This window comes from Adelges cooleyi, unplaced genomic scaffold (assembly GCF_023614345.1).
Source record: "Adelges cooleyi isolate 19-005CV unplaced genomic scaffold, UGA_ACOO_1.1 ACOO_flye_CR_arks_rails_tigmint_CR_PRNA_108, whole genome shotgun sequence".
NCBI lineage: Eukaryota > Metazoa > Arthropoda > Insecta > Hemiptera > Adelgidae > Adelges > Adelges cooleyi.
The window spans coordinates 8,240,016-8,265,367 of record NW_026095761.1 but is presented as its reverse complement, the minus strand read 5'-3'; the positions used below and the strand labels follow the sequence as shown (position 1 = coordinate 8,265,367).

At 29.4% G+C, this 25,352-nt stretch overlaps 5 protein-coding genes across 6 annotated transcripts; 1 reads left to right on the top strand and 4 right to left on the bottom strand.

Annotated features, from left to right (window-relative positions):
* LOC126837691 (uncharacterized) lies at window positions 1-5,052 on the bottom strand. The gene is made up of 2 exons (XM_050571638.1): window positions 4,830-5,052; window positions 1-4,027 (listed from the first exon to the last, which is right to left on the bottom strand). Exon 2 carries the CDS (start codon window positions 4,021-4,023, stop codon window positions 391-393), a length of 3,633 nt encoding a protein of 1,210 aa, XP_050427595.1. The 5' UTR covers window positions 4,024-4,027; window positions 4,830-5,052; the 3' UTR covers window positions 1-390.
* A 184-nt stretch (window positions 5,053-5,236) lies between these two features.
* On the top strand, window positions 5,237-11,280 carry LOC126837721 (WASH complex subunit 1). 2 transcript variants are annotated; one of them, XM_050571678.1, is made up of 2 exons: window positions 5,237-5,255; window positions 9,818-11,280. In XM_050571678.1, the coding sequence occupies exon 2, from the start codon at window positions 9,829-9,831 to the stop codon at window positions 11,134-11,136; it is 1,308 nt and encodes a 435-aa protein (XP_050427635.1). In that variant the 5' UTR covers window positions 5,237-5,255; window positions 9,818-9,828; the 3' UTR covers window positions 11,137-11,280. The 2 variants fall into 2 exon arrangements, with proteins under 2 accessions (XP_050427635.1, XP_050427628.1); XM_050571671.1 differs by lacking the exon at window positions 5,237-5,255 and adding an exon at window positions 9,622-9,733.
* LOC126837710 (splicing factor 3B subunit 2) lies at window positions 5,974-9,456 on the bottom strand. Its single transcript, XM_050571660.1, has 2 exons — window positions 9,249-9,456; window positions 5,974-8,224 (listed from the first exon to the last, which is right to left on the bottom strand). The coding sequence occupies exon 2, from the start codon at window positions 8,153-8,155 to the stop codon at window positions 6,179-6,181; it is 1,977 nt and encodes a 658-aa protein (XP_050427617.1). The 5' UTR covers window positions 8,156-8,224; window positions 9,249-9,456; the 3' UTR covers window positions 5,974-6,178.
* A 1,068-nt stretch (window positions 11,281-12,348) lies between the features above and the next one.
* On the bottom strand, window positions 12,349-15,549 carry LOC126837699 (protein HIRA homolog). The gene is made up of 2 exons (XM_050571649.1): window positions 15,230-15,549; window positions 12,349-15,154 (listed from the first exon to the last, which is right to left on the bottom strand). Exons 1-2 carry the CDS (start codon window positions 15,422-15,424, stop codon window positions 12,653-12,655), a joined length of 2,697 nt encoding a protein of 898 aa, XP_050427606.1. The 5' UTR covers window positions 15,425-15,549; the 3' UTR covers window positions 12,349-12,652.
* A 1,558-nt stretch (window positions 15,550-17,107) lies between these two features.
* Window positions 17,108-22,183, bottom strand: LOC126846624 (phosphatidylinositol-3-phosphatase SAC1). The gene is made up of 12 exons (XM_050586318.1): window positions 21,906-22,183; window positions 21,732-21,826; window positions 21,360-21,565; window positions 21,151-21,282; window positions 20,722-20,827; window positions 20,274-20,461; window positions 20,052-20,207; window positions 19,658-19,975; window positions 19,324-19,560; window positions 18,936-19,037; window positions 18,295-18,355; window positions 17,108-17,562 (listed from the first exon to the last, which is right to left on the bottom strand). The coding sequence occupies exons 1-12, from the start codon at window positions 21,968-21,970 to the stop codon at window positions 17,408-17,410; spliced, it is 1,821 nt and encodes a 606-aa protein (XP_050442275.1). The 5' UTR covers window positions 21,971-22,183; the 3' UTR covers window positions 17,108-17,407.
* Between the last annotated feature and the right edge of the window lie 3,169 nt (window positions 22,184-25,352).

Below are 25,352 nucleotides of genomic sequence, written 5' to 3'. Positions count from 1 at the left end.
TCAATGTTTCTATCTCTTAATAATTTGATTGATCAATAACATCAGTATTATTAATACAATTATTGAAAATAAACACACTCTATATACACATTAAATGGTAAAATCATTTAGAAAAACTAGCTCTTATCTTAAAATTGTGAGCACCAAACTATGATTTATAATGTCGTAAGACTACAACGGCATTCTTGGAACAACTTCTGTAATTCATAAAGTGTGTTAAAAAATGTTATTAAATAATTACAAGTGTTGGTTCTTAAAAAGTAACATGTTTATTAGTTTACTTAATATTACACAAAAGAAAGGACACATAGTTTAATATATAAAATGTAATAAACAATAAAATGTATTTACTGCAGAGAATATAATAATTGAGAGGTAATTTACAATATATTAGTAGTTCATAAACTGATTTTCTTCTATATAATTTTTGCTTTCAAGAGTAACAATTTGATCACAGAATGTTCTATACTTATTTAAAAGTTCATCCCCAAGTGTCAATTTATGGTGTTTTAGGTTAACAATTAGACACTCAATAATATCTGTCGGTACAGTTTTGCCAAGTGAATAATTGTTTAAGTTGTTATCTTGATTAGCAATTTCAAAAAGTTCTAAAATCAAATCTGCACAGTTGATTAGTTCGCCGTAACTCAAATAAAGTTGCAATAACTCCCCTATGTTTCTTTCTTTATAGTTTTTGACAAGCCAACTAGGCAAAAACGCTTTATTCATTAACATTTCATCAGCGACATGAAAGTGTAGTGAGGTTTGATCTTTTTCTTCATATCTGTTTACTAATGTTTCTAAAAATTGCCAAGCAATCTTTCCACTATCTATACCGTTACCAATGACTTCGTTGTCGGCTAACCATAGCCAAGCTTTTTCGCATTCATTAGGATCAGTTAAGGTCAAGCAAGTTTTCACCAATTCCCGCAACGGGTAATACATTGGTAGGTTCCACATCTTCGATAAACGCATTACTTCTTTGTATTTATGTTTCATTATCAAAACGGATACAACACTTAGCACATCCATATCTGTTGTGGATTCTTCAATTTGTTGACGAGCACGAGCCAGCCAACAATATTTTTTCAAATCTTCTATTTGTATCAAGCCATTATTTTTGTTATATAAGTCGTCTGATTTGGAATGAAAAGGTAATTTTGTTGTAACAAACCATGCCTTTTCAGGACTCAAACTCTCTAAATACAAGAGAGACAATCTTAAGTACTGTTCTTGTGCCATACATGAGTCTGCTCTTAGGTACAATTCATAAAAAGTCGTAGCAAGTTTTTTGTACTTTCCATACTTGTCATGCATGGAACACAAAAACATGTAATACAGTTCAGCGTCAGCATTGGACAGAGAACGGGCTTTTTTCAATACTATATCTTCTACAGAGCTCTGTAGTCCAGAAAACTTGAAACTCAGCAATTTTTCCTTTTCTCCATTCTCTAACAATGTCAATACAAATGTGTGTAAACAGTTCAATTTTCTATCTTGATCTTTCAGGCATAAAATGTTGTTATAAGCGTCGCTATATGCTTTTATTTTCAGATTGTTGAGAAAAATATTTGAATGAAACATGGACGTCATACTTTCGTCGCCACTATGCATAGACATTTCTAGAACGTGTTTGCCAAGTTGTATGGCGTGCTCATAATAACTATGCTTTTCAAATAATGTAATAGTTTTGAGAAAATGGGAAATATCCTTATTAATGTCATTTTTAAGCACATCGAGTGCTTTATCTGGTTCATTGTTTAACATATATGACATAACTAATGTTTCATCCCATTTACTGTAATCTAGTAACTGAGACATACGCTGTATATAATTATAACGTCCCTCATCAAGTAAGAAATTCGCCAGTGTAGACCCGTTAATGAGCGGCCAGGTATATTCCAATAAATTATTCAGACAATCCATAAAAGGCGTTTTGGCCAAATTTGTATGATAGGTAAAAAACAGTTTTTCACATAGTTTAATGTCATATGAGAATACGGCTAAAATCCAGTAACTATATAAAAGAGTACGGGCGTCAATGACAAATTCACTAGTTTGGCCGTAACATCTGGTATTTAGTTCCATCAACGCAAAAAGCCGACAACATAAATCAAAGCGTGTTACGACCAGTTGGTGAAAACTATGAGACACAACACTAAGGCCTAATTTACTTTTAAAACTATTGTTGTTTATGGAAGTTTCAAATGTTTTCTCCACATCTGTATAAAGCATTATAATTAATGAACGAACTGTATCACCAATATTACGTCCATTTAAAAATAACGTGATGTCTGGATTACTGTTGTCAAACTTATAAGACTCTTTTATTAAATTAATTAAATTACTCGGAGTAATATTTATGTCTAAAAGTAATCCAGATTTGTCTTTTTCTTCCAACATCAATACTTTAATCAAGCGGTTTAATTCATTTTCTTGCATAGAAGTTTGAACTAAAAATACCTTGTCTTCAATAATATCGGTAGGACGTAGAAAACAGAAACTCGAATTGGTAATGACTACGAGTAAATTAGAAGACTGGCCAAGCCATATAAGACCGAGTGGAGCTAATCTTTTACGCCGATAATCCAAACAACTTTTATAGAAACTAGCACTGCACTGTTCAACAAGTTGCCACTGAGACTCGATATCCGTAGATTCATATTTATCCATTTCTTGAGAAACTTTGGTATCAATTGCATTGCTGATTTTAGAACGATAATCGGTAACTAATTCACAGTTGTCCGAAGTATCATAAACAGCTATAGCATTTTTTAAATCATTTTCTGTAAAAAATGTCGGAGAAGAAAATATTTTATCCAAGTATGTTTCTTTGGGGTTCGATGAATAGGAAAGAGGTTGTTCAAACGAAGTTGAATCTAATATACAATTTTTCCATTCGCCACTTCTCACATTAACAGATTTTATACACGCGATGTCTTTTCCTGTTCTCCAAATACACCATATATCATCTCCGTATAACGCCATATCGACTAGTCGATGGCTCATTGGCGAACAAACGACAAATTTTTGTTGAAGTTTGAACATACCGTGATCGGTGCACGGTTCTAAAACAACAAATTTTGAGCTTTCTGATAAGCTTAGGTAAATTGTTAGCAAAAGTTGGTCGTCAAAACGTTTGTGAATAATATGTGGTCTTGAACCATTTTCAGCCGAAGCTGCGTAATATTTTTTCATATCCATTATATAAATATAAACTGATTTATCAATAGACCAAACTTTTAATTCACAAGCTTCATCAAGAGAATAAACGTATATGTCTTGTTGGAACGGATGAACCGCCAAACTGTTAATAACTGGGTTTTCAACATGAGTCGAAAACACTTTTGTTATGTTCGACAGCATTCGTGGTACAGCGGATTCTTGACATATTTCTTTTAAAGTTGGAAGTCCTGAAATATATTCTAAGCGTATATAAAGCATTACGTTATTTTGCAACGCTATAATAAATATGGCGTCATTTTTTTGGTCTAAACAAGACGCAGCAGAATATGGATGACTGAGTTCAGCATTATACGAGTAAAATGTAGCTGGATCGTCGATCGCAGGGATATTAAAATTTGAAAATATAGATGCGTCCATTGATACATTTTCGTTTTGCGTTTCATTATTGTGTCGAACAGGACGTGAAAATGAAAACCTGTGACAACTACACGCAGTGGGTACTAGTAAAACAACAGAATCCGAAGTCTCGTACACTGAGATTCCGCTATCTAAAACTGGTGAATCACGAAAATGTATACGCACTTGATTTTCAGTTAAATTGGAATCCAAACTATGTTCTATCAACTCCAGTTTGTCATACAGAACTCGCCAAAATAGGAATCGATTAGGAATATCCTTAAAACGGTGTCCACCTGATCGAGGTAATGTACTTTCATCTCGTAGAGTCGTTGAAGCCCCTTCAGGATTTATTAGAATTTCTCGCCAACTATTTGACTGAAAGTGTTCAGTAACTACTTGTCTATAAACAGACGGTAGATAAAGATTATCGGTAGCCATTTCTCTAAAACAAAATTAAAAATAATATTAAAAAAAATAACAGTTTCAAACAGTATTAATCAAATATATGGTATTCGGTTTTTTTTTTTAAGAAAATTACTAAAATGGTAAAACCAAATTTAAAGATAAAAGTTTGAATATATTAACTATATTTTAAATTTATATACAAATTACCATTAATTGCAATTCGCAAGTATAATTGAGCAATACAAGAGAAGTAGTTTAAAACGGTACCAAAAATTAAAATCTGTCAACAATATTTAATTTATTTTTAATGCTTATAGTCAGGGTTTGGCATTATACATATACTTTTTTTTATCTAAATGAAGCAAACAAAATAAAATAATCGTTTATTAATTGATTATTTGTGGCAAAATTATGTGTTAATTATTCAACACAATTAATCTATATTTTAATCAAAAAAGCAAATATATGTTATATCAAAATAAAATAATTGATGATCATAAATTAAATATGTTGAGAGGTTAAAGTTTCTGTCACAATATCATACTTGATACACGATTCATGTTTAAGAGGGTTACATAGAGCGTTGGAGATGTAAGGCGCTGCATTACAGTGCTGTATTGTATATGTCTGTGGACCATCTATGTACATTGTTACTCTACGATTTTAACTATGATTAAGTAACGACATTTTAATATATCTTACTTATTTAAGACAAGACAAAAAAACATTAAAGAGGATGAACAAAAATATGCATTTTATTCTTATAATCTATTCTGTGTTTTAACTAACTGGTATCTTATTGCTATTATAAACAAAACCCAAAATTAACATACACTTACTTGAATAATAAAATGAGTTTTCCAATAACTTAATTAGACAAAGCAAAACTATTATTATGACTTAATTTTTAACTCTTTCAGCGTGTTTATATCTTAAGTCTTATCACTTGTGTAAATTTTAAACATTACCCGTTTTTTTAACTTTAACGTGAACAGTCCATTTAATTTAATGTGCATTAAGTAGCCGGTTTACCGATGATGGTTTACCTACCATAAAAGATATTTTATCATACGATAGCAGAGAACTTGTTAGACAGTTAATTTGTTAACGTATAACTGTTATCATCTGGTTAAAACCACTGAACAACTGCGGTTGCCACTATTGTTGGTTGTTTTTTTTATAGATTGCTGACTGTACATGCCACCAATAGAGAAGATTGAAGCAGCCACTTTCCGCCATCTTGGTGGGAATTAGAACCTTACCACGTGAGAATAATATATGTTTTTAACAATCACAGATATATATAATATTGATATAATAATATATACAGATGTATATAATATGCATTGATAACACGCATAAATCCCACCGGAATGGCGGATCGTCGGCTTCAATTCATAACTCGCTAGTTAGCAATCTAGTTTATTATATATATCTGTGATTCAAATTCAAAATAATAATAACCATAGATATACTTTAGAATAATAATTTTATTATTTTGTCAACCCGATATGCATTATACGTATAAACATAGTTACTTAAATTCAAGTCTTTGCTTTGTATTAAAATGCTTGTATGATCGTACCGTGATTAGTATATTTAATACACACCATATTATAGTTTATATATTTTTGATACAATTTATCTAATTTTATAAGCACTTGAGCTACTTAGTTTTACAGCATACATAAACTTGTTTATTAACTCCGTTTGTTAATTAACCTACATTTCAGTCTACCTCTATTATTCTTTTGTTTTAGAAATTCAAAATCCAGTAATTACTATATTTAAGATAAGAAATATAGGTTTATAAGTAGTATATTCATATCAAATCACTTTACAGTTTTTAATGGTTTAAAAGTAAATATTATAATTTTAATTTAATTTGATAGGTAATTAAATTGAGAGATCATAAATGTTTATTGCAAACAAGGTTTAATAAAAATATAAATAAAGTTAAAATGATAAAAAAAATTCTCTATTTAAGTTTTTCAGTGCATGTATATTCTTCAAGAAGTTATCATTTTCAAAAATAATAATCAAATAATTTATTATTATTATTTTAGTATTAACTATTGGTAAATATTTAGCTTCTCTGTTAATGGTATTTTTACAAAACGTTGAAATCAAAATAAATATGTAATTTTAATCTTTAATAATGTAAAATACAATCTTTATTTTTATCCTCTTAAAATTTAAAGTCCTTATATTTTTTGCTAGTTTTGGCCTCTTGTGCCACTTTTCGTTTTTGACCTTTCTTCTTTTCCGATTCTGTTCCATCGTCTTCACTGCCTTGTTGATCTTTCATCCTTTGCTCATATCTTGCAGCCATAGCTTCAACATCGCCGGCCAATTCCAACTCGGATGGGTCTAAACTGACTTCAACCTCACCAGGCTTATTCGTAACAGTAGTAGGAATGTCGTACATATGAGTGGATGCCATCATTGAGCCACGAACTGTATCCACCTTTTTTTCAGGTAAAACATGATAAAGTGGTTGTTGTTCACTAGTTTCCATTTCAGATTCAATCTTTCGTTTTCTTAGCTCAATGTATTCAGGGGTTTCATAACCACTCGGCAATCCAGACATAATACCAGAAGGTGTTGCCAAGCCTTCGGCAACTGGAGTAGCAATACCACTTGCATCAATAGCTACCTCTTCAGCTTCCTTTACCTCTTCTTCCTCTTCCTCTTCTTCACTTTCTTCTGCATCAGATTCTGAATCTGGTTCTCCCCACATAGATTTATCAATTTGCTCTTCAGCAACGAGGGATTCGTCATAATCAGATGGGGTACCAAATACGTTTCCATAAAGTGGTCGACCTCGTTCGTCAACAGGAGGTTTACCCCAACCACCAGCATGATAGCCAAAAGAACACCCTTCCGGAATTGGAGCGTTTAGACCTGGTATTTTGAGTGCCGGATAAGAAGGAGGTGGCCCATACCGCTGCATTGCAATAAGCCACGGCGGAGGAACTTTTTGAGCATTATGGCCCACTGGCATACCTAAAGCTGTTCGTAGTTCAGCACTCAAATCTCCCGGTTTCTTTTCTCTGAGTTTAGTCTCATATTCTTTACCTTCATAATATAAATCCCCATGTAAAGATAATCTCGGCTTTGTTTGTAATTTAAAGAATGCATCGTGTAATTTTTTATAATCTATATCAATTTTTCCCATTTTAGGCCGAACTCTTTCCCTCATTTTATTTTTTAAAGACTTCTCGTCTTCTTTTTCTTGATGAGCAGCTCTCATTTCCATGATACCAGTACGTTTAATAAAATCTGGCAAATCAAATGGAGGTTTTTCAATACCTCGTTTACCTTGTAAGTACTTCCGCTTGAAGCACCAATGGCGTGGCACAGGCACTGTATTACGGTGTGCTTTTAACTGTATCAAAAGATGAGGGTCTCTCGCGGTTACGTCATGCATTTCGACAACATCTGGTCGTGCTACTAGTTGTTTAAGTTCAGCCACACTTAAACGTGTTACTTTTTTAAATTGTCTTCTCGACAACTTATCTGGACCTTTTGGTTGTTGTTCTCCATCTTTATTTTTATCATCATCGTCATCATCATCATCTTCTTGTTCAAGAAGTTTAGGTACTTTTTTTAAGTCTAAATTAGGTACTGCAGCTTCCTGGGTACCAACTTGGTCTATAGGTTTTTTTTCTGGTTCTGGAATTTTAAAATTTTCAAATACTTTAGCATACTGTCTGTACATAGGTACAAGATTAAAAACGCTTAAAGTTTCCTGTATATATTCCACTTCAATATCCAAAGGCTGAGCTTTGTTCTCCTTGTCTGATGATGATGAAGCCGTATCCTTATCTTTTTGTTCATTTTTCAACTGTTTCTTCTTTTTTTTCTTATACTTTTTCTTTCTTCTTTTAGCTACTTTGCGATCTTTTGATGACAATTTAACCATTTGTTGTTCTTCTTCATCTTCGTCGTCATCATCATCATCATCATCATCATCATTTTCAACTATATTCTGCAAGTTTTCAACACCATTTTCAGGTATAAATTCAGCCTGTTCATCACTGGTTCCAACTTCTTTAGCTCTCACTTCTTTAAAATTCAAAGCTTGCTCAAGAGCTGGAGGAAGGGTTACCTCTTCACCAGGTGGGTTTAATATACCATCCTCATGATTTTCTGGTTCAAGCATTACGGAGGTTATTATCCAAATAACCTTATGAACTCAAAAATAGTTTGCTATCAGTCACAACTGTAACATCTAAAAATAAAAATCATTATTAAAACACAAATTCAATTAATGTTTTACCTAGATGTAAATTTTTAATTAAAATTTAAACTTAACAAAAATCTCTATGATGAAAAGAGTAAAAATCTTAATAGATTTAAGCTACTTAATTTCAAACCTTATAGTTTTAAAAAAAAAATACCTAACATTAAAAATGAATCTACTATGTTAGCAACATTGGCAACACTGGTCCGACAGTGATCAGGCCAGTGTCCAACTAACTAATCGAGTATTGTTGGTACTAATATATGATACTGTCCGTTACAATTTTTGTGTTGTATAATATACTGAGTGAAATTAACATTGTTTTACTGTTTGTATTTGTTACTAATATATTAATTTATTGCAAATATTTTCTAATAACTAATTTGTGGATATAATAAATAAAAAATTTAAGAATTTGTTTGTTTAACCTATTTCCGGCCAAGGATATAATTATTTTATGGTGCCCGTACGCACCATTGGCCAGAAATGGGTTAAATGCATTAGCTATAAAAAGAGCATAAACAACCCTTTAAATTGTTAATATGTTGTACCATTAGTGTCTATAGTATCTAACTATATTGATAAATAATATTTAAAATAATAATAATATTGCTACCAAAAATTATATTAATTAGCTAGAGAGAGATACTTATTTATATTTTACCATAACAATAACTCATACCTAGGTTTTATATTTATGATAAATAGCTATAAAGGCTCAATATTTAAATAACAATAAAATAACTTTAACAAAGGTCCAATTACATAAAATAAATTATGTAGGTACCTCTAATTTCTATATAATTGAACTGTACAAATACAAAAGTGTTATATGCAATATGACAAGACATGTGAATCTCAAAATGTATTATTACTTTTTAGTTATCATATTATATAAATGTATTAAATTGACAAGTAAATAGAAACTATTTATAATTTAAGAAAACAACTTTTTATATACGATTTGTATTTTAGAAATGAAGCTAAAATGCATAAATTTAACAATGTTTACCATTTTTTAGGTTTGCTGAAGACGTATAGGAATTAAGCCGGCGTTGTCAATTCTATAGAAATACACCAATTTTTTTCAACTCAATAAATATCAAATTATAGTTATTAAAAGTGTACAAATCAATTTATAGAAAGACTTAAATCAAAACTAGTACCTTTGATTTGCCTACTAAAATCTTGATGAGTAATAAGTAATAACTAATAATTGATAACCACATTTTTACAAACGAAGCAAAATTGTAATAGATAATAGTGTTTATGGTTAGCTAGCCCCACGCGTTAACCGGCACTGTTAAGTGGTAACCGGCGTTGGTACCATGCAATATTATAATTATTTCATTATCTCTCACATTTTCTCTCAAATGATAATAATTATCACATATTATCAGTTCTTGTTTAAAAACTATAAATTATACTAAATATTACTATTACAAAGTAATTTCATTGTTCAAAGAAAATTAATAATTATTTAGTGAACAAGCGAAAGTATTTAATAATTATTACTTTCCGTGATTATATTAAAAATCAGTATTTTTATTAATTAAATCTTTTGAAATATTTTTGTTGTAGATACTCGAAAAATGGTTAAAGTTAATATAGCAGCAGATGTACCTCTAATCCCATATGACTTAGGGTACGAAGAGACCTTATTACAATTAATTAAATCACTGGATTATTTAGATAAAGTTGTTGAATCTGTATATGACCACGTACGAGGTAATATAAGATCACAGAAATGTGAAATTGACAAATTGAATAATAAGTTGTCTACCATAACCAACAAAGTGCAACATTTGTCACAAATTAATAAATCAATTCAGGTTTATTCTAGTTCTAAATATCCTGCAACTCATTGTCATAAAGATTATAACTACAGTTATCATTTTGAAATTAAATCTGATGTTGTGGACCATATTGAAGTTGTTCATAATACGTATCAGCCAGCTAATCCAATTAATAAACTCAAATTTTACAATATCGATTTGCCAGTTAAAAGATCATTTAAAAACAAAGATATCATACACAGAAAAGGTATAGGCAGTATCCCAGATGACGCTAAGTATATAAATTCTTTATTATTATTTAACTCAAATGAAAATTTATATAAAAACTATAATCTATCTAAACCATTGGGCAATATAAACACGACATTAATTGATGAAAAAACTGATTATGTCAATAATTTAAATAGACCAGTTTTTACACTGCCTTTAAATGAAACTGAAAATCAGTTTAATTATTCTTATACTCCAATTTATGAAGAAATACCTTCCATTGATGTACCAGCCGATTTACCAGATTTGCCTGGAATCGCCGGTGATATAAATTATAGAGAAATCGATGTGACGACAGACTTGCCAGTAGTTTGTGAACCATCATCTGTAGTCGATCTTCCTACTTTTGATGAATTAGATAATTTGAAAAATGATGATACATCTGAAAGCTCTGTTTCTAACGTAGAAGAAAATATTGTTTCCAATCAAGAGCCCACAAACATTTTAGTAACTGATGAAAATAAAGAAGTTATTGATACTAAACCAAATAAAAACGAACAAAACCCCAGTGCAAACTATCATAATAATATTAACACACATAGCGTACTTATGGATGAAATAAGAAACGCTGGAGGAATGCAAAAAGCTAAGTTAAGACCTGTATTTGAAAGGGAAAAAAGTGATAATGAAGTACCACCCACTGAGGGTTTAATGGCTGATTTACATAAAAAATTAGCTATGCGTAGACAAGGGATATCCGGTACCAATAAACAAAATGACAGTGGTTTAGAAGGCGTAATTTATCGCATGGCCTCAAAAATGTTACCACTTGATCCAGAGTCTGAAAGTGAAGTTGATGAAAGCAATGACACGGAGGGCGATTGGGATGATTAGCTTTTGTAGTCTATTAAAATTTCTGAGCTATATTTTTAATTTTTTCTAAAGTAAATTAATTTTGTTATATCAAATAATAATGTAAAAGATATATTATTTATACTACTGTTATGGTGAGACTAATAAAAAAAAAATGTTTTGCAACTTGTGTTTATACGAGCAATCATTATTTAAAATCTTCAAACAAAAATATAAGAAAATACTTTAAAAGCTATGACATGATCAGACACCTAATACAAAAATTAGAAGTAAATTTACCCAGGTCTACACCTACCATGTGTGGCCAATGGCTTATTCCCTAGCGTAAAAACGGCACTTGGATAGAGCTAAAAAGACTCCCTTATTTTAGTAATAAATTATAGATTCCCTGCAGTACCATTAAGGAACGTGTATAACATACTTATTTGAAGGTAAAAAACTTCAAATGGTTATATTTTTGAAACATTTAAGTAATTTTTCCATGTTATTAAAAACCCTAATTTTTTAGAATAACATTTTAGTTTTAATTAATGACTAGATAATATTAATTTAACAATTATCATAAAACATAAAGCTAAGCCCGGCTGTAAAAAGAAACATTAACATTACTGGTTCAATACTGATTTGTAGACCAAGATTAACACTATTCAATTAATTGAAGTTTTTTTTTTTTTACATATAATCGCGAACTGGGGGTGGTACTGACGCTAGTCATTTTACCCCCAATGAACTTAAGCTAACGAATATTAAGCAGTTTCATACTATAAAATAAAAATACGAATTTATTTAACATAACACATTAAATTTGTACAAGAATAAAGTAATATCCTCATGTCATACATAAAATTAATAAATAATAATACACTTCTATAAATTACATTACATTATTAATAATATACATAATATGTAACATTTATTATGATAGATCCATTTTACAAGTTAATATCAAAACTATCACACTATTTTAAAAATATGCACATTATTAACATTATAATATTTTTTTCTTTGTATAAACATAATACAAAATAAAATTCTTAGTACCTTAATATTATATTACACCAGACAGTTAATATATTTTTAACATTCGTTTATGGTTTCTTTTTATATGTACTAATAACAAAAAAACTGATTAATTTATGGTAATTGATATATTATAGAGTGCTTGATGAAACCTAAAAAAATATATTGTAGTATTATAAGCTATACAAAAATTAGTTAGTTATATAGTAAAATACAATTATTTTAGTCTAAATGAAAAGAGTATAAGTAAATACAATAATAAATTTATAACAGACGACAATGTAATGTAGATTTTGAAAACCTTTAACAATGCTTATTATATATAAATAGAAACTTATTGAAACATGGTTAATTTTTATTAAATAATTATATTTAACTATATTTAGACTTATGGAAGGGGTAACATAAAATATTAAAAATAATCTGATTTTCATATATTAAAAATGTAGTTTGATTTCATAAAAAATACATATATTTTTTATGCCAATAGAAACATTTATTATTTTGTTAAATGTTATCAAGAAAGTTGTTCTAGTTGATCGTGAAATTCAGTAAATATTCTTTGAGTGTTTCTCGAGCCAGCGACTATTATCAATACTTCTTTTAATAGTTCATGTTTAGACATACCTAATACCGTCTGATTTTGTTTAAGTTTCGGATAACCATGAGAATTTCCTAATAGACTTTGGCATAAGTATCTTAAACTATCGCCATCTTCTCTTTCAGTTAAAAACGAAACCAATGCCAATAACCAATACTTGTACTCTTTATCAGAGCCCAAAGCTAGAGATGCGGCCATCTGTTGTTCCAAAAAAGCTTTTGAACACAGAGCACTCATTCCATCGCAATCGTTAAACTCCAAGTTGGATTTATACTTTGAATTATAAGATTGCATAACGCTTAACGGGTACTTTGAATTGTTTTTATTCAACTCATTGTGTTTATTTTTTTGAGCAGAGTTAGAATAAATCGGATCTCCACTGTCTCCAATCATCATCCAACATTTTGTCCTTGAAGAAAACATATAGGATTTGCCTGTAGTTAATGTTATTACTGACGTTCCGTTTTCAGTTAACATACATTTTTGTACATTAACTGGTTTATTTTTATTAGAACAGCCTAAAGTGTTAAGTTTTTCTTCGTACAAAATACATACTTGTTCACAAATGTCCCAAACGGATATCGTATTTTGCGTTATACATAATAAATGATTGTTGTTTGAACTTATTGAAGTTACAGGTGATGATAATACGTAAGGTGGACATATAGGGATACCATTTTTTGATTCTAATAAATGTATTGTAGCATTATGTAATGCCACAATTAATATTGACAAAGTTTTATTAGTACAGTATTGAACTACATTAGAATTGAATACTTTTTCCCAAATGACAGAGGCATTAGCATATACTTTTATCTTTGAAATCGGACCACTTTTCGTACTACATTTGTCATTTTCTACAATGACTTTATCGGTTCCTTGATTGGAAATAGTAAATCTTCGTTGTTGTGCGCTACATTGACTAAAATTGGGTTCAGATCTGAATAATGGAACATCTTCAGATTGTTCATCAACAACATTAAATTTTATTTTCTTGATAGGAAATACATTTGAATTTGATGTTTGTGTTTCTGATTTTTTTTTGGAATCATTTCTGTTAGGAGATATTTGCAATACTGATGTTGGTGGATTTTTTAGCACTGTTGAATCAATAATTTTCGGTGTTTGAGATTCTTGACTACTAAAATTACTACAACTGTTACTTATATTAGGTTCAATAATGTCATCAATCCTTTCAACGACTACTTGACTTTTGCTTTCACAGGACGATGAGAATGGTAAAACACTGATTTCTTCTGTATTATCTGGAGTTGGTGGTATGAAAATTGGAGTGATACGTCGACGACCGTCTGAGGTTCGGGTTTCAATCTGTTTTTTTAGTATTGGAGGTAATGGTTTAGGAGGTAATTTAATTTCTTTTATAAATGAACGTTCTTCTGTTGCAGTTTGAGACTGAACACCATTCATTTTCAAAATTGCCGGGTTTTCAATTAACACTGTGTTGTTCTGACGTTGAAACAGAGATACTCCGTACATTTTTTCGAATATGGAATTTTTTTCGTGGTCTGTTAGTGCTTTACCTATATCTTTTTGGTTGAACAAAAATATTGCTATGGAACCATCAAATGAACAAGCATAGAGGTTTAAACCGTTTTTTGACCAAGACAAGTCTAAAACGGGCCCTTGAAATAAACTTTCGAGAACTACAATAGGTCTACTAAGCCCAGTTAGCCAAACTGATACATTAGAATCTCTTGAGCCCAAAGCACACAAACACGTTTTAAGTATTTTCTTTCCGATCTTACGTTCCATTATTGAATTACTAAATCGCACGCAGTTTACAGCTTTTCTATGTCCTACATAATCTTTTTCATACGTCCAACCATCTCGTTCTATAACTTTAGCGACTGGACCTGTATTATTTGTCGCATGGGCTGATATTAAATATTGGCCATCGGGAGACCAACTATGTCTTAACACGGCTGTATTTCCACCACAATCTTGAAAAGGTGTAGTGACAATAGTATCCGTTTGCCAGTCAGATGTTCTCCATATTCTCAATGATTTATCATCAGACTGTGATGAAAGATATTTTCCAATCGGATCCCATGATACACCTTTAACCAGTCCAGTATGACCATTGAGTACTTTATGAACGGTAGGAAATTTTTGAGCATCCCATATAATAATTGTATTATCAACTGAACACGAGGCTAAATATGTATCGTGAGGCGACCAAGCCAGGTCAAGAATGTCACCTGAATGTGATCGTAATGTAAACATACATTTCCATGTTTCAATGTTTACAATATTTTTGGTACCGAATACGACATTTCCACTATTAGGATACTTAGTCAACGACCATATCATAATAATTTTATCATCTCCGCCAGAAGCTAAATATTTACCAGATGAGCTCCAACGAACACAGTTCACACAAGCTAAATGACTGTCCACCTAAGTATAATAAAATATTTCATTTAAAAAAAACCAGTGCAGTTCAAAAGTATATATTTGTTCAAATAAACATACTTGGCACAGAATTTTTGGCACATTTTCATCATTTTCTTTGTTTTCATCTAATACTGCAGCAGTATTCCACAACATTACTAAACCAGAGTCTCTTCCTTGTCCCCCGGTAGCTAACCGAGTACCGTCCGGATGAATATCGATAGAAAATATCGGCATACCGTTGTGAGAAATCCATGATGGTTTAAGAATAATCATTGTATATCACAATTTTAACTATATTAATTTACATATAATCAGTCGAAATAATAACCAATTGTAATTATTTACTTAAGTCTAATTTATAAATATAAAATATTTTTTACCGGGAATAATTTTTTATATTTTAGTTATTCGTTTCTATCAATATGTTTACCTGTTAATATAACGTTTCTAACTTCAGCAACTGGAACGTTTTATCAAAAATATTTTTTTGGCGCCAAATTAGTAATAAGTCGAAGTTCAAAAATCAAAACTACCTTAAATGAATAATATTGATTTCCATGTCGTTACCGCATCTCATATAAAAACTACTTTCTAGGTTGTCTTAAATATTTATAAGCTCATCCCTAGGAACCCCACTCCCTCTTTTTCACTTTTTTCAACGTACCTATATCTGCAGAGTTGGGCTTAGTATTTAAGATGCTATAATTGAATTATTTAAGTAATTTGTACCGAATTACAAATTGGTATATATTTTCACTAAAAAGTAATAATATAGTTTTAATCAATCATAATAGTTGATAATTTAGGACACAACCTATGTAAGACTATTAATGAACTTTTTCTCACTCTGTCGTTATCAGATGATAACCTACTGCCAGTATAGCGATATTAGAATAATTTCTAAATAGTTTTTGATTCCAAATTCCAAGTATCTACTTGTTTAACCCTAACCTTATTTTACCCTTTTATTGCTAACCATTTGTCGATTTGACGAAGTGTACATGAATAAATAAAATTAATTTGATTGTTTTCTTTTCTTAATATAAAATAAATATAAAAATATAACTAAATAATAAGTATAATATATTTTGTGTTATTTGAAATCATCCCTGATAAATTAACCTTCGTCGATGTAGGTTTTGCGCAATCGAAGGTCGACGACTAACTGATATAAATAGGACTTTTCATTTTATCATTAAATATACTCAACAATCTGTACAAGAGATAGATGCCAGATGGAGAGTAGAAGCTCACATGACAAACATGCTAAAATAGTCAGTTTAAAATTATCAGTATTCGTACATCAATTTGTTGACATTTTACCACGGGTCAAATTATTATTGTATACTCGTTAGCAAACAATCTAATATTTTTAACATAATTTTTATTTTAATAATATCTTCAATTAAAATGTATACGTGCTGTTTGGCACTATATGTAAAATATAGTGGTATTTTTCACTTTCCTACTTAGTATGTTATTTGTTTATTTAAAAAGTGAAACTTTTTTTTTACATTTACTTTTGGTAGAATATTAAAAAAGTTGTTTTGGCAATTGTGTTGCAGTGTTTAATTAAAATACTTCATAAGTCTGAAATTGAATCAATGTGATCAGAAAAAAACATGTCACTAGTTTACCAATATTTTATCTTTATGAGAACAATTTATTTTTGTAAGTTGTAGACAATTTTTTTTTTAAAAATAAAATAACATTTTTGACCTTGCATTGTTTAAATGCAAAATTCAATTTATATTTTAATGTGAGTAGAATTTATGTGGTTTTACATGCATTAATTGTACTTTAAATTATTTTTACAAAAACCGATTACAATAGACATTCTTATAATATGTTGTTAAGTATAAATCATTTATCATTTTGTACAACCTAACCTAACATTGATTTGTAATTTTGTACAAATTATTAATAAATAAAATATAAATTAACACAAACTAGATATTACACAAGAATAAAATTGTAATTCTTTAACAAATGGAATATTTATTGGTTAAAAAAACGACAATAATTTATTAACTACAGTTACCTATAAGCCTTAATAAACTTAAAAGACACTATACAGCAGCCTAGAGATATTTGACAAAAATATTACAATAAAAATTTTAAATATTATTTGAATTAAAATCATATATAAAAACAATTTTTTTTATTTATAAAATAACAAATGCACCATATTAACTTTAAAATTTCATCTAATAATAGTAATACATATATATATGTATGTGTGTGGTAAGGAATGTATTATTCATGATGGTGATGTAGACGTTTTCCGTTATCAAAACTAGACAATCGTGGATAATTAACAAATTCCTTGCCGTAGTAAAATATTAGTGACAATACACAAATTACCATTGTACCCCAGAAAAGTAGGAAAAGGTATGTTCCTGTATTGTACTCTGCAAGCAATAAATATAGAAATATTTCAATATAATAAATTTACACTTATATTGTTAAACAGACAACAGTAATAAGTGTACTTTATAGTTATAAGCCTAACACTTAATAGTTTACACTCGATTGACTTGAGTAAAATAATTACATTTTTTAAAATTATTTTTAGTTACAATCTAAATTAAATTTATAATAAAAATGTATTATTGAAAAGTGTCTTAGCATTTTACTTGTTATCTAATATAGAAGTTGCATAAAAAACGAATTTTTTATCAATACAGTTAAAAAAATAAAAGACAAACCGAATAAAAAAATATTAATTGCTTACTTAATCTTTACAACGCTAACCGAAGCTTCTCACCATTAACTTTACTATGGTTAGCAGCTAGTATGCAAAGATAGCCAAAAAGACATAGCAGAATAAAAATAAATACAATTTTAAAAAAAAAACTTAATATATTTAGATCACTCCAAAAATTAATATCTTGACGCGGTTTGCAACTCATTTATACTTAATAATGTATTGATAAAAAAAGTATATTTTACGTAACTTGCCTATTATTTCTTAGAATATTTTATAAAAATTTGTTTTTAATTGCCAGAGAACCGCTGAAAGAGTAGCAAACATCTGCTAGTTTATTTTTCTCAAACTCTTACACATTTCACTTAAATATAATACTTTTTAAGAAACATCACTTAAAAAGTATTAATTTTTAATTAATTATTATTACACAAACCTGATGTAAACACTGCATTGGCCATGAACATCGCAAGTGCAATCATTAAAATAATTGGATACTAAAATAGAAGAAAATTATTTTAGTAATTATGACATTTTTTTTTTCTATCTTATCTGGGTGTTTTATTAATACTAACGACACTAATTTTCAATATTTACAATTAACTGTTTTTATTCTGTAAACTTTATTTTCATTTTTTCAAGTTGAATACAAATATCACTTTTGGTGTACAGAAAATAATAGAGTTGGTAAAATGAACACAAACTCAAAAGACTTAGCTAGTCTTTTATTTGTTTAGCCCATCAAATGTTTGCTAAAGTAATTATCCAAGAATATAGGTTAGATTGGGTTACGCAAACCCAAATAAACTTGAGTCAGTCTTTTTTTTAAACAAATACTATTTAGTTATTGCTAACTTTGGAAAATAACAAGTGCATACAGATTAAAGTTCATTGAGTATTTTATTTTAATAAAATGTGGAAGTTGAGATTAAAAAAAGATTTTCATACAGAAATTGTAAATGGTAAAATGTAGAATGATTTTTACCTAAAGGTTTCCAAAAAGAAAACTTCAATCCCATTTCATTAGTGCCGTACACTCAATAATTCACCCCAAAAAATATATCAACTATTAATTACCATAAAGTATTTTAATGCAGGTTTGACTTCTAACGGACATGGTAATGATGCACTCTCTTCTGTATTTACTTTATAACTTCCCAAAACAAGATCAATACAATCCTGTTAAAAGAAAATAGTTAACTCAGATACTTAACTTATGACTACGCCCATTACAAAATAAGTAGGTATGTGAGAAACTAGTATTATCAATTTTGACCAAGCCGAGAAAACCGACTACCATACTGTACAATATTGTAATTTAAGACAAAAGTTGCTGACATACCTACTTGTCTTGCATACATAGAAAGTTAGTACACACACAGTGAATATCCTATAACAACACCACTGATAACTAAAAACCTAATTTTTCTAAAAAGAAATTAAAAAAAGTTAATGTTCTTTTTACTTGTCGCACACCGTCTCGTAGATTATTCTTATAGTAGCGCATTAAAGAATTTTTTAAATCCCTCAACATGCCATTATAAGTTCTTTTGCCAGTTCGGGTAAAATCAGTTTTTAGTGCTCCCGTGCCTGAATATTGAATCGATATAGTATCGGCATGATCCGCCCAGACCGTTTTGAATAATGCCTCAAAATCAAACTGGTCTTCTACTTTTTGTCCTAAGCTTAATATATCCAATTTCTGAAATGAAGTATTAATGAACAATTAAAAAAAATGCCTATATAATAAATTATTAATATTAAAATTCACCAAACAAAATATATATTTTGTTACATACCTGTAACATAATTGTTAACATTCTTCGGGCTAATAAACTTTGTACGACATTTGTTCGGTCCAGACAATCGATACAGTTTGTCCTAAATATTCCTTTTTGTGATATTAACAGTTTTCCGTCAGACCCGAGAAGAAAATATTTTAAATTATCCTGTTCATGCGCTACTCTGTTAACCAGAATAGAAAGTCTATCCCATCTCATTTTTTTACATTCGGAATGAAAATCAAAAGCTTCGTATTTAATATTATTATTATCTATCATATTAACAATGTCATGGTATTTACGTTCTAATTCTTGTTCGGCACCTCTGTGGTCAATCTAATTTATATAAGTAAAAAATACACGTTTAATGGATTATGAATACGAAAACAATAAATATATTCATTTAAACTACCAAGTTAATTAAAATTTGTTGCCCATAAAACGATATCTGTTCATTAAAATGTTGAGTAGCAGCATCAAAATGATTTTCATTTGAAGATATCTGTACAACGGGTTTATACTTCAGAGTTGGATATTGAGACCAAAACAAAGGTATAGAGCCACGGGTCTAAAAATTAAAATGTCTAATTTTAACATATTATTTAAATTAATGGTATGAAAATAAAGTAACTACTTGAACATAAGAACTTCGGGTATTGTTGTATTCTACAATCATTTCAGTTTCAACAAAATTTGCTACGTTTCCATTGTGATCTATACCACGCTTCAGCAACCTAGGGCCATGTCTATATCGGGATCGTCTTGAAACGAGAGTCCAAATAAAAGGTTTTCCATTTAATTTGCATTCATTTATAGCAATGACTTGGAACAAAAAAGAAACATTTTTTTTTAAAAAGCAAGTTTACTTTGTTAGCAAAATTACAGCACGTTTTTTATTTGCTAAACGAAAAACATCAATTCAGCTCTTCTTTATCCAAGGTGTAGTGGTGTTTCTAATACAAAGTATTGACTAGTATTTAATAGATTAAGTACCTACATATATCTATAATATTCATTATCTATTCATTTACTTTTCAATACTCATTATTTTATACATATATTTTACAATCTGATCAACTTACATCCATGAATTACCGAAACGCAGAATTCCGAGTTTTCTTTACAAAAATTTGTCAACAAATAATGGTTCCATAAAAATCTGATATCGGCTCTCTCATACATTGGCGTCTGAAAACAATTAAATTGACTAAAAAATAGGAGTGGTATACTCATGAAAAGTTAAAGGGAAAAAGTGCTCTTTTCCACAAAAACAGTCATAAATCAAATAGGTGTAAGCCAAGGCAAGTATTGGCCAATTCGAGTCCAGCCAGACCATTATCTTGGCTTTTAAATGTTGCGAGTCTCGAGCCACTCAGCTAACTCTGTGCTGTTGAATAACAGCTTAACACAGTAGATTGAACTAATAGTATAATTTATGAAATATAAAATTGTTGACCTTGGTCAGACTAGGTCAAGAAGTCAAGTGCTTATTGAAATTAAATATCCCTTACATCTAAAAATGATGGCGATGTATTATATAACCTCTGCATTGTATGTGTTAAATCGTATGTATAGGAGAAATAGTAATATGGCGTGCTGAATGTTTGTTTAACCATATTCATGTATTCCAAATCCATTTGTACCTGGTAAAAATTTTAATTATTTATAGTTAATAGTAAATTATTCATAATTTATAAATAACTCCCAAAAAGTTTAATACTTGTGTGTCATTTAAATGCAACTTTGTTTTGGGTAATGGTATCAAATCAATGTCTCTCAACTGCCAAATATCATGACCACTTATTTTACCCAAAAGTTGTTTTTCTTTAATTATAATAATATATGGTCCAACTAAAAGCCGTACGATACCTAATATCCCAGCAATTTTCTGATGCCCACATTTACTCGGTATTTGTCCTTTGTTTACTATAAATAAAAATATTATCTTACAAATTACCTATTTAAACCATTTATGTTATACAAATATCTAAACAATTATAAGAATAATTGTTTATTGATTAATTCGTTGATAATGAAGGCAGGATAAAACGGTAGTTACTTTTTTTGTAAATTGTTAATCATAATTAGTTACCTTGTTTTTGACAAGTGAAGTCTACACGGTCAAAACTTAGTACTACATTAGTATTTTGCACTGGCTCTATAAAAATGTTGTCCGGACAGATATACCTAAAAACAAAATTTCAAACATCAAAACTTCTTCTTTGCGAAAAAAATATGTACTTTTGTGACATTATGAAATGCTTACATATTAAAATTCTCATAGACAAACACATCTTGTGAGTTTTTAGCACCTATTCGAGTAAAATCCATTTTAATATTTTATACTTCGTAAAAATGTAAGTATAAACATAAAAATTGCATAAAATAAAATCGTGGGATCAATTATATCGGATATAATAATTTAACGAACAAATGTTTACGTCCATAAGTCAATCAATACATCAATATAGTTTTAACAAACTATATTATTTAAAGTTAATGTTTATCGTGTTGCCACTGAAAAATAAAAGTTAATTACAACACGAAGTAGATTTTATTAGTATTTTTTTTTTATCAAACCAGGCTATCATTTATCTATTATCACTAGGATTGTCCTTGAGGCAGTCGTGGTAGAAGGTGTAGTAAAAAAAAATCACGGTATCTTATTGTAAGTTCTAATTTCTTTGACAATTACCAAACAGGCACAAGTGTAGATAGAATTGCCACAAGTAACTCCCGCGACTAAGAAATAACATAATCAAGTATATAAACATTGTTCTTTTTAGTTTTAGTTTTAGTTAGTTAACTGGTGGACCCAGAATGGGCCCATGCACTCAGACCTACAGGTCCATTGTGCACACCCTCTCACCGAAGTCCTGTTTCACATAGTTTGTCATGCCCATGTCCTGCTTAGTTTAAAAAAAAAAAAAAACATTGTTCTTACTTAATTGAGAATTTCATACTTACACTTACCAATTCCTACACCTCAGACGTCTTTAGGATCCCAAGGGCGTTCATTTAAAAAAAAAATCTGGAGAAGGAATTTATAGTGTTAGTTAATATATATTTATTTTATTAATAGGAAATACTATACATCAAAATTGCCTTTGTTTCCTAGTCTTGGGAGTTTTTCTTAGCATTTCCCAATTTTTTTTATTAATTGTAAAAAACTTACAAAATAATAATGAGAATTTCATTTTGATTAAAAATAAAATCAAAAAACATTAAATAAATCTCAACTCTCACGGCTAGTTTTGGATTCAACAAATTATAAAACGAATAAAACGTACAGATCACGTCAAAAGTTGCATTAAACGTTGTACTTATGTAGGTAATCACTTTGATTTTAAAATCAACTTATTGTGCAAAAAATATCTTTGGCCAGGTTCGGTTACAGCATAAAAGTGCATGTTTGTTTTATGTTCTAAATCGTATTGTACAATATTATTTTATTAATAATAAATATACTTCCCCCTTCACATTAAAAACCTAAAATGACACTCATGTTATCAATATGGAATATCTTAGATTTTGTACATTTTTTAATCATCTATAGTTAATAGCAGTCTATATGGCTTAAAAGTAATTTGTAACTGAAGACTACATTTAAAACAGTAATTAATGACCAATTACCTATTACTCAATTTATTCAAATACTGTTGACCCTTAAGCCTTGGGTAGGTATAAAAGTAATATTTACGTGGACAAGAAGATAAATACAAACAATATTTAAATTATAGTGTAGTAGACGGAATATTATAGAAAATTCAAATTTTGTAATTAACTTTCACCAAAAAAAAAATTGACAGGGGGTAGTGTTAATAGCATTATTTGTTCTTTCCGTTGAAATTTAATTGTAAACTCCTAACATCTGAAGTATAAATTGGCCATTGAAAAAGAAAATAATATTTGAGTACGTGGATCAGCACCATATTGCGTGGGAGGGAAAAACAAATTTAATAGGTACATTCAAGTAAATACCGTTGGAATAATATATTGTAACCACTTTCTCCAAGCTCAAAATATGGTCGACATAAGAAACCAAACAACGGCCATGGTTAGAGTTTCAAAATACTCATGCCTTTCTCTTACCATATGTTCGTTTATATACTTTAATAACATGCAACATACAGCTGTAGTCGGTACTTATTAAATTAGTAACATGAATTGTATATTTTACTTTAATATTTAAAATAAAATTTTGAAGAAACATATTTAGTAACCAAACTATAGGTAAAATTATGTACAGTTTCAGTACAGCGAAGTTATATATTTTTAGAAGATCTGATAGATGAATTTAGATAAATTCTCGAAACAGCCAAATTTCACAATTATTTTAGCTCACTACGTGGATTAGACGGAAATAAAAAAGTAATTTAAATGCATTTAAATTATTAGATATAAACAATTACAATTAAAAACAATCTTACTTTAATTTGTACAATAATGTGTTTATCACATATTTTCAGTGTACTGTGAAGTAAGTACTACAAGTATTTAAATTATACATAAGAAGTATAAATTCGACAATTATATTTAAATTTTAGTAGATAGTCAAAAACACTAGTAATGGTTAAGAGGACGCAGAGAACATACCTCAGATTTCAGAAGTAACTGTTTTAATAACATAAAGTATATCTAAATAAAATTAAGATTGACCAGTCCATGAACTGTGCCCTTTATAAAAAGACTATAAAAGTCTTTTTCACGAAATGGGCACTTTTGAGACAATTTCGTGAATTGGACACACAAAATGACATTTCAAGAAATGGGTTATTTTACAGATTTTATTTAAACAAATTTAAGTTTAGTTTTAAAATATTTAGGGTGTCGCGAGATTTTTGGATATGTAAATGCGGTATTTAAAATATTATTTTTGCACATTAAAGACGTTTTGAAAGCTATTCACTGCATTTGAAATATTTTACTCGCCAACAATTCTAAACACATAAAAAATTCACACATATTACGTATTCGTTCACGCTTTGAAAATAATATAAATTATAATAATTGTATACAGCGGTCGTGAATTGTGTCTTTCTGTTACACTCTCAAAATGCGGCTATTGTGGTTTTGAAAAATAATTTAAACGTATTAATAATATTCGTGTAATATGTGCAATTGCAGTAAGTAGTAGACTAGTAGTAGTAGACAGTAGTTATATACCTACATTACACTTGATGCTTTTCGTAGGCGCCACATAAAAACTATTGATTTTATTTTTGTTGCTAGGACTCGTTTGGACCGGAACCACAAAGCTTAGTCATAGGTTGACTTGTAAAACGATGACTCACCCTGCGACATAAACAGTCCCGACCGCTGTCTACTTGTGTTGGTTAAATAATAATATCGCATGCGGCATGCTACCTTTATACGAACACGATTAGAGATAATGTTATAAAGTTCACCCAAAGTGAAGTATAACATGTTTGAAACGCGAATTGTGTTCTACAAACTATGACACGTATATGTATGATGTTTTGATTATGCATATGTTATACCTAATATGTAGCTTACCAAACATAATATTTAGTGTGGTCTAGTTCCTATTTCTGTATTTGAGTACATACATTATATTCTTAAGTATCAAATGTAGCTAGCTTTTTAAAAAATACTTTTTAAAATAGGTTTTACAGATAGATTGACTATGAGATATTTTATTAAAAATAAATGCCAGAATAAATGCTAATTGTTTAATAATATTTAATTTTTA

What these genes read in the sequence shown, in the direction of transcription:
- LOC126837699 (XM_050571649.1), bottom strand. Translation starts at nt 15,424, where the DNA reads ATGATTATTCTTAAACCATCATGGATTTCTCACAACGGTATGCCGATA. An exon ending in TGCCAAAAATTCTGTGCCAA is followed by an intron (nt 15,155 to 15,229) that starts GTATGTTTATTT and finishes TATTATACTTAG; the next exon opens with GTGGACAGTCATTTAGCTTG.
- LOC126837710 (XM_050571660.1), bottom strand. Translation starts at nt 8,155, where the DNA reads ATGCTTGAACCAGAAAATCATGAGGATGGTATATTAAACCCACCTGGT.
- LOC126837691 (XM_050571638.1), bottom strand. Translation starts at nt 4,023, where the DNA reads ATGGCTACCGATAATCTTTATCTACCGTCTGTTTATAGACAAGTAGTT.
- LOC126837721 (XM_050571678.1), top strand. Translation starts at nt 9,829, where the DNA reads ATGGTTAAAGTTAATATAGCAGCAGATGTACCTCTAATCCCATATGAC.
- LOC126846624 (XM_050586318.1), bottom strand. Translation starts at nt 21,970, where the DNA reads ATGGATTTTACTCGAATAGGTGCTAAAAACTCACAAGATGTGTTTGTC. An exon ending in TGCATTTAAATGACACACAA is followed by an intron (nt 21,283 to 21,359) that starts GTATTAAACTTT and finishes AATTTTTACCAG; the next exon opens with GTACAAATGGATTTGGAATA. An exon ending in CCCGAAGTTCTTATGTTCAA is followed by an intron (nt 20,208 to 20,273) that starts GTAGTTACTTTA and finishes TTTAATTTTTAG; the next exon opens with ACCCGTGGCTCTATACCTTT.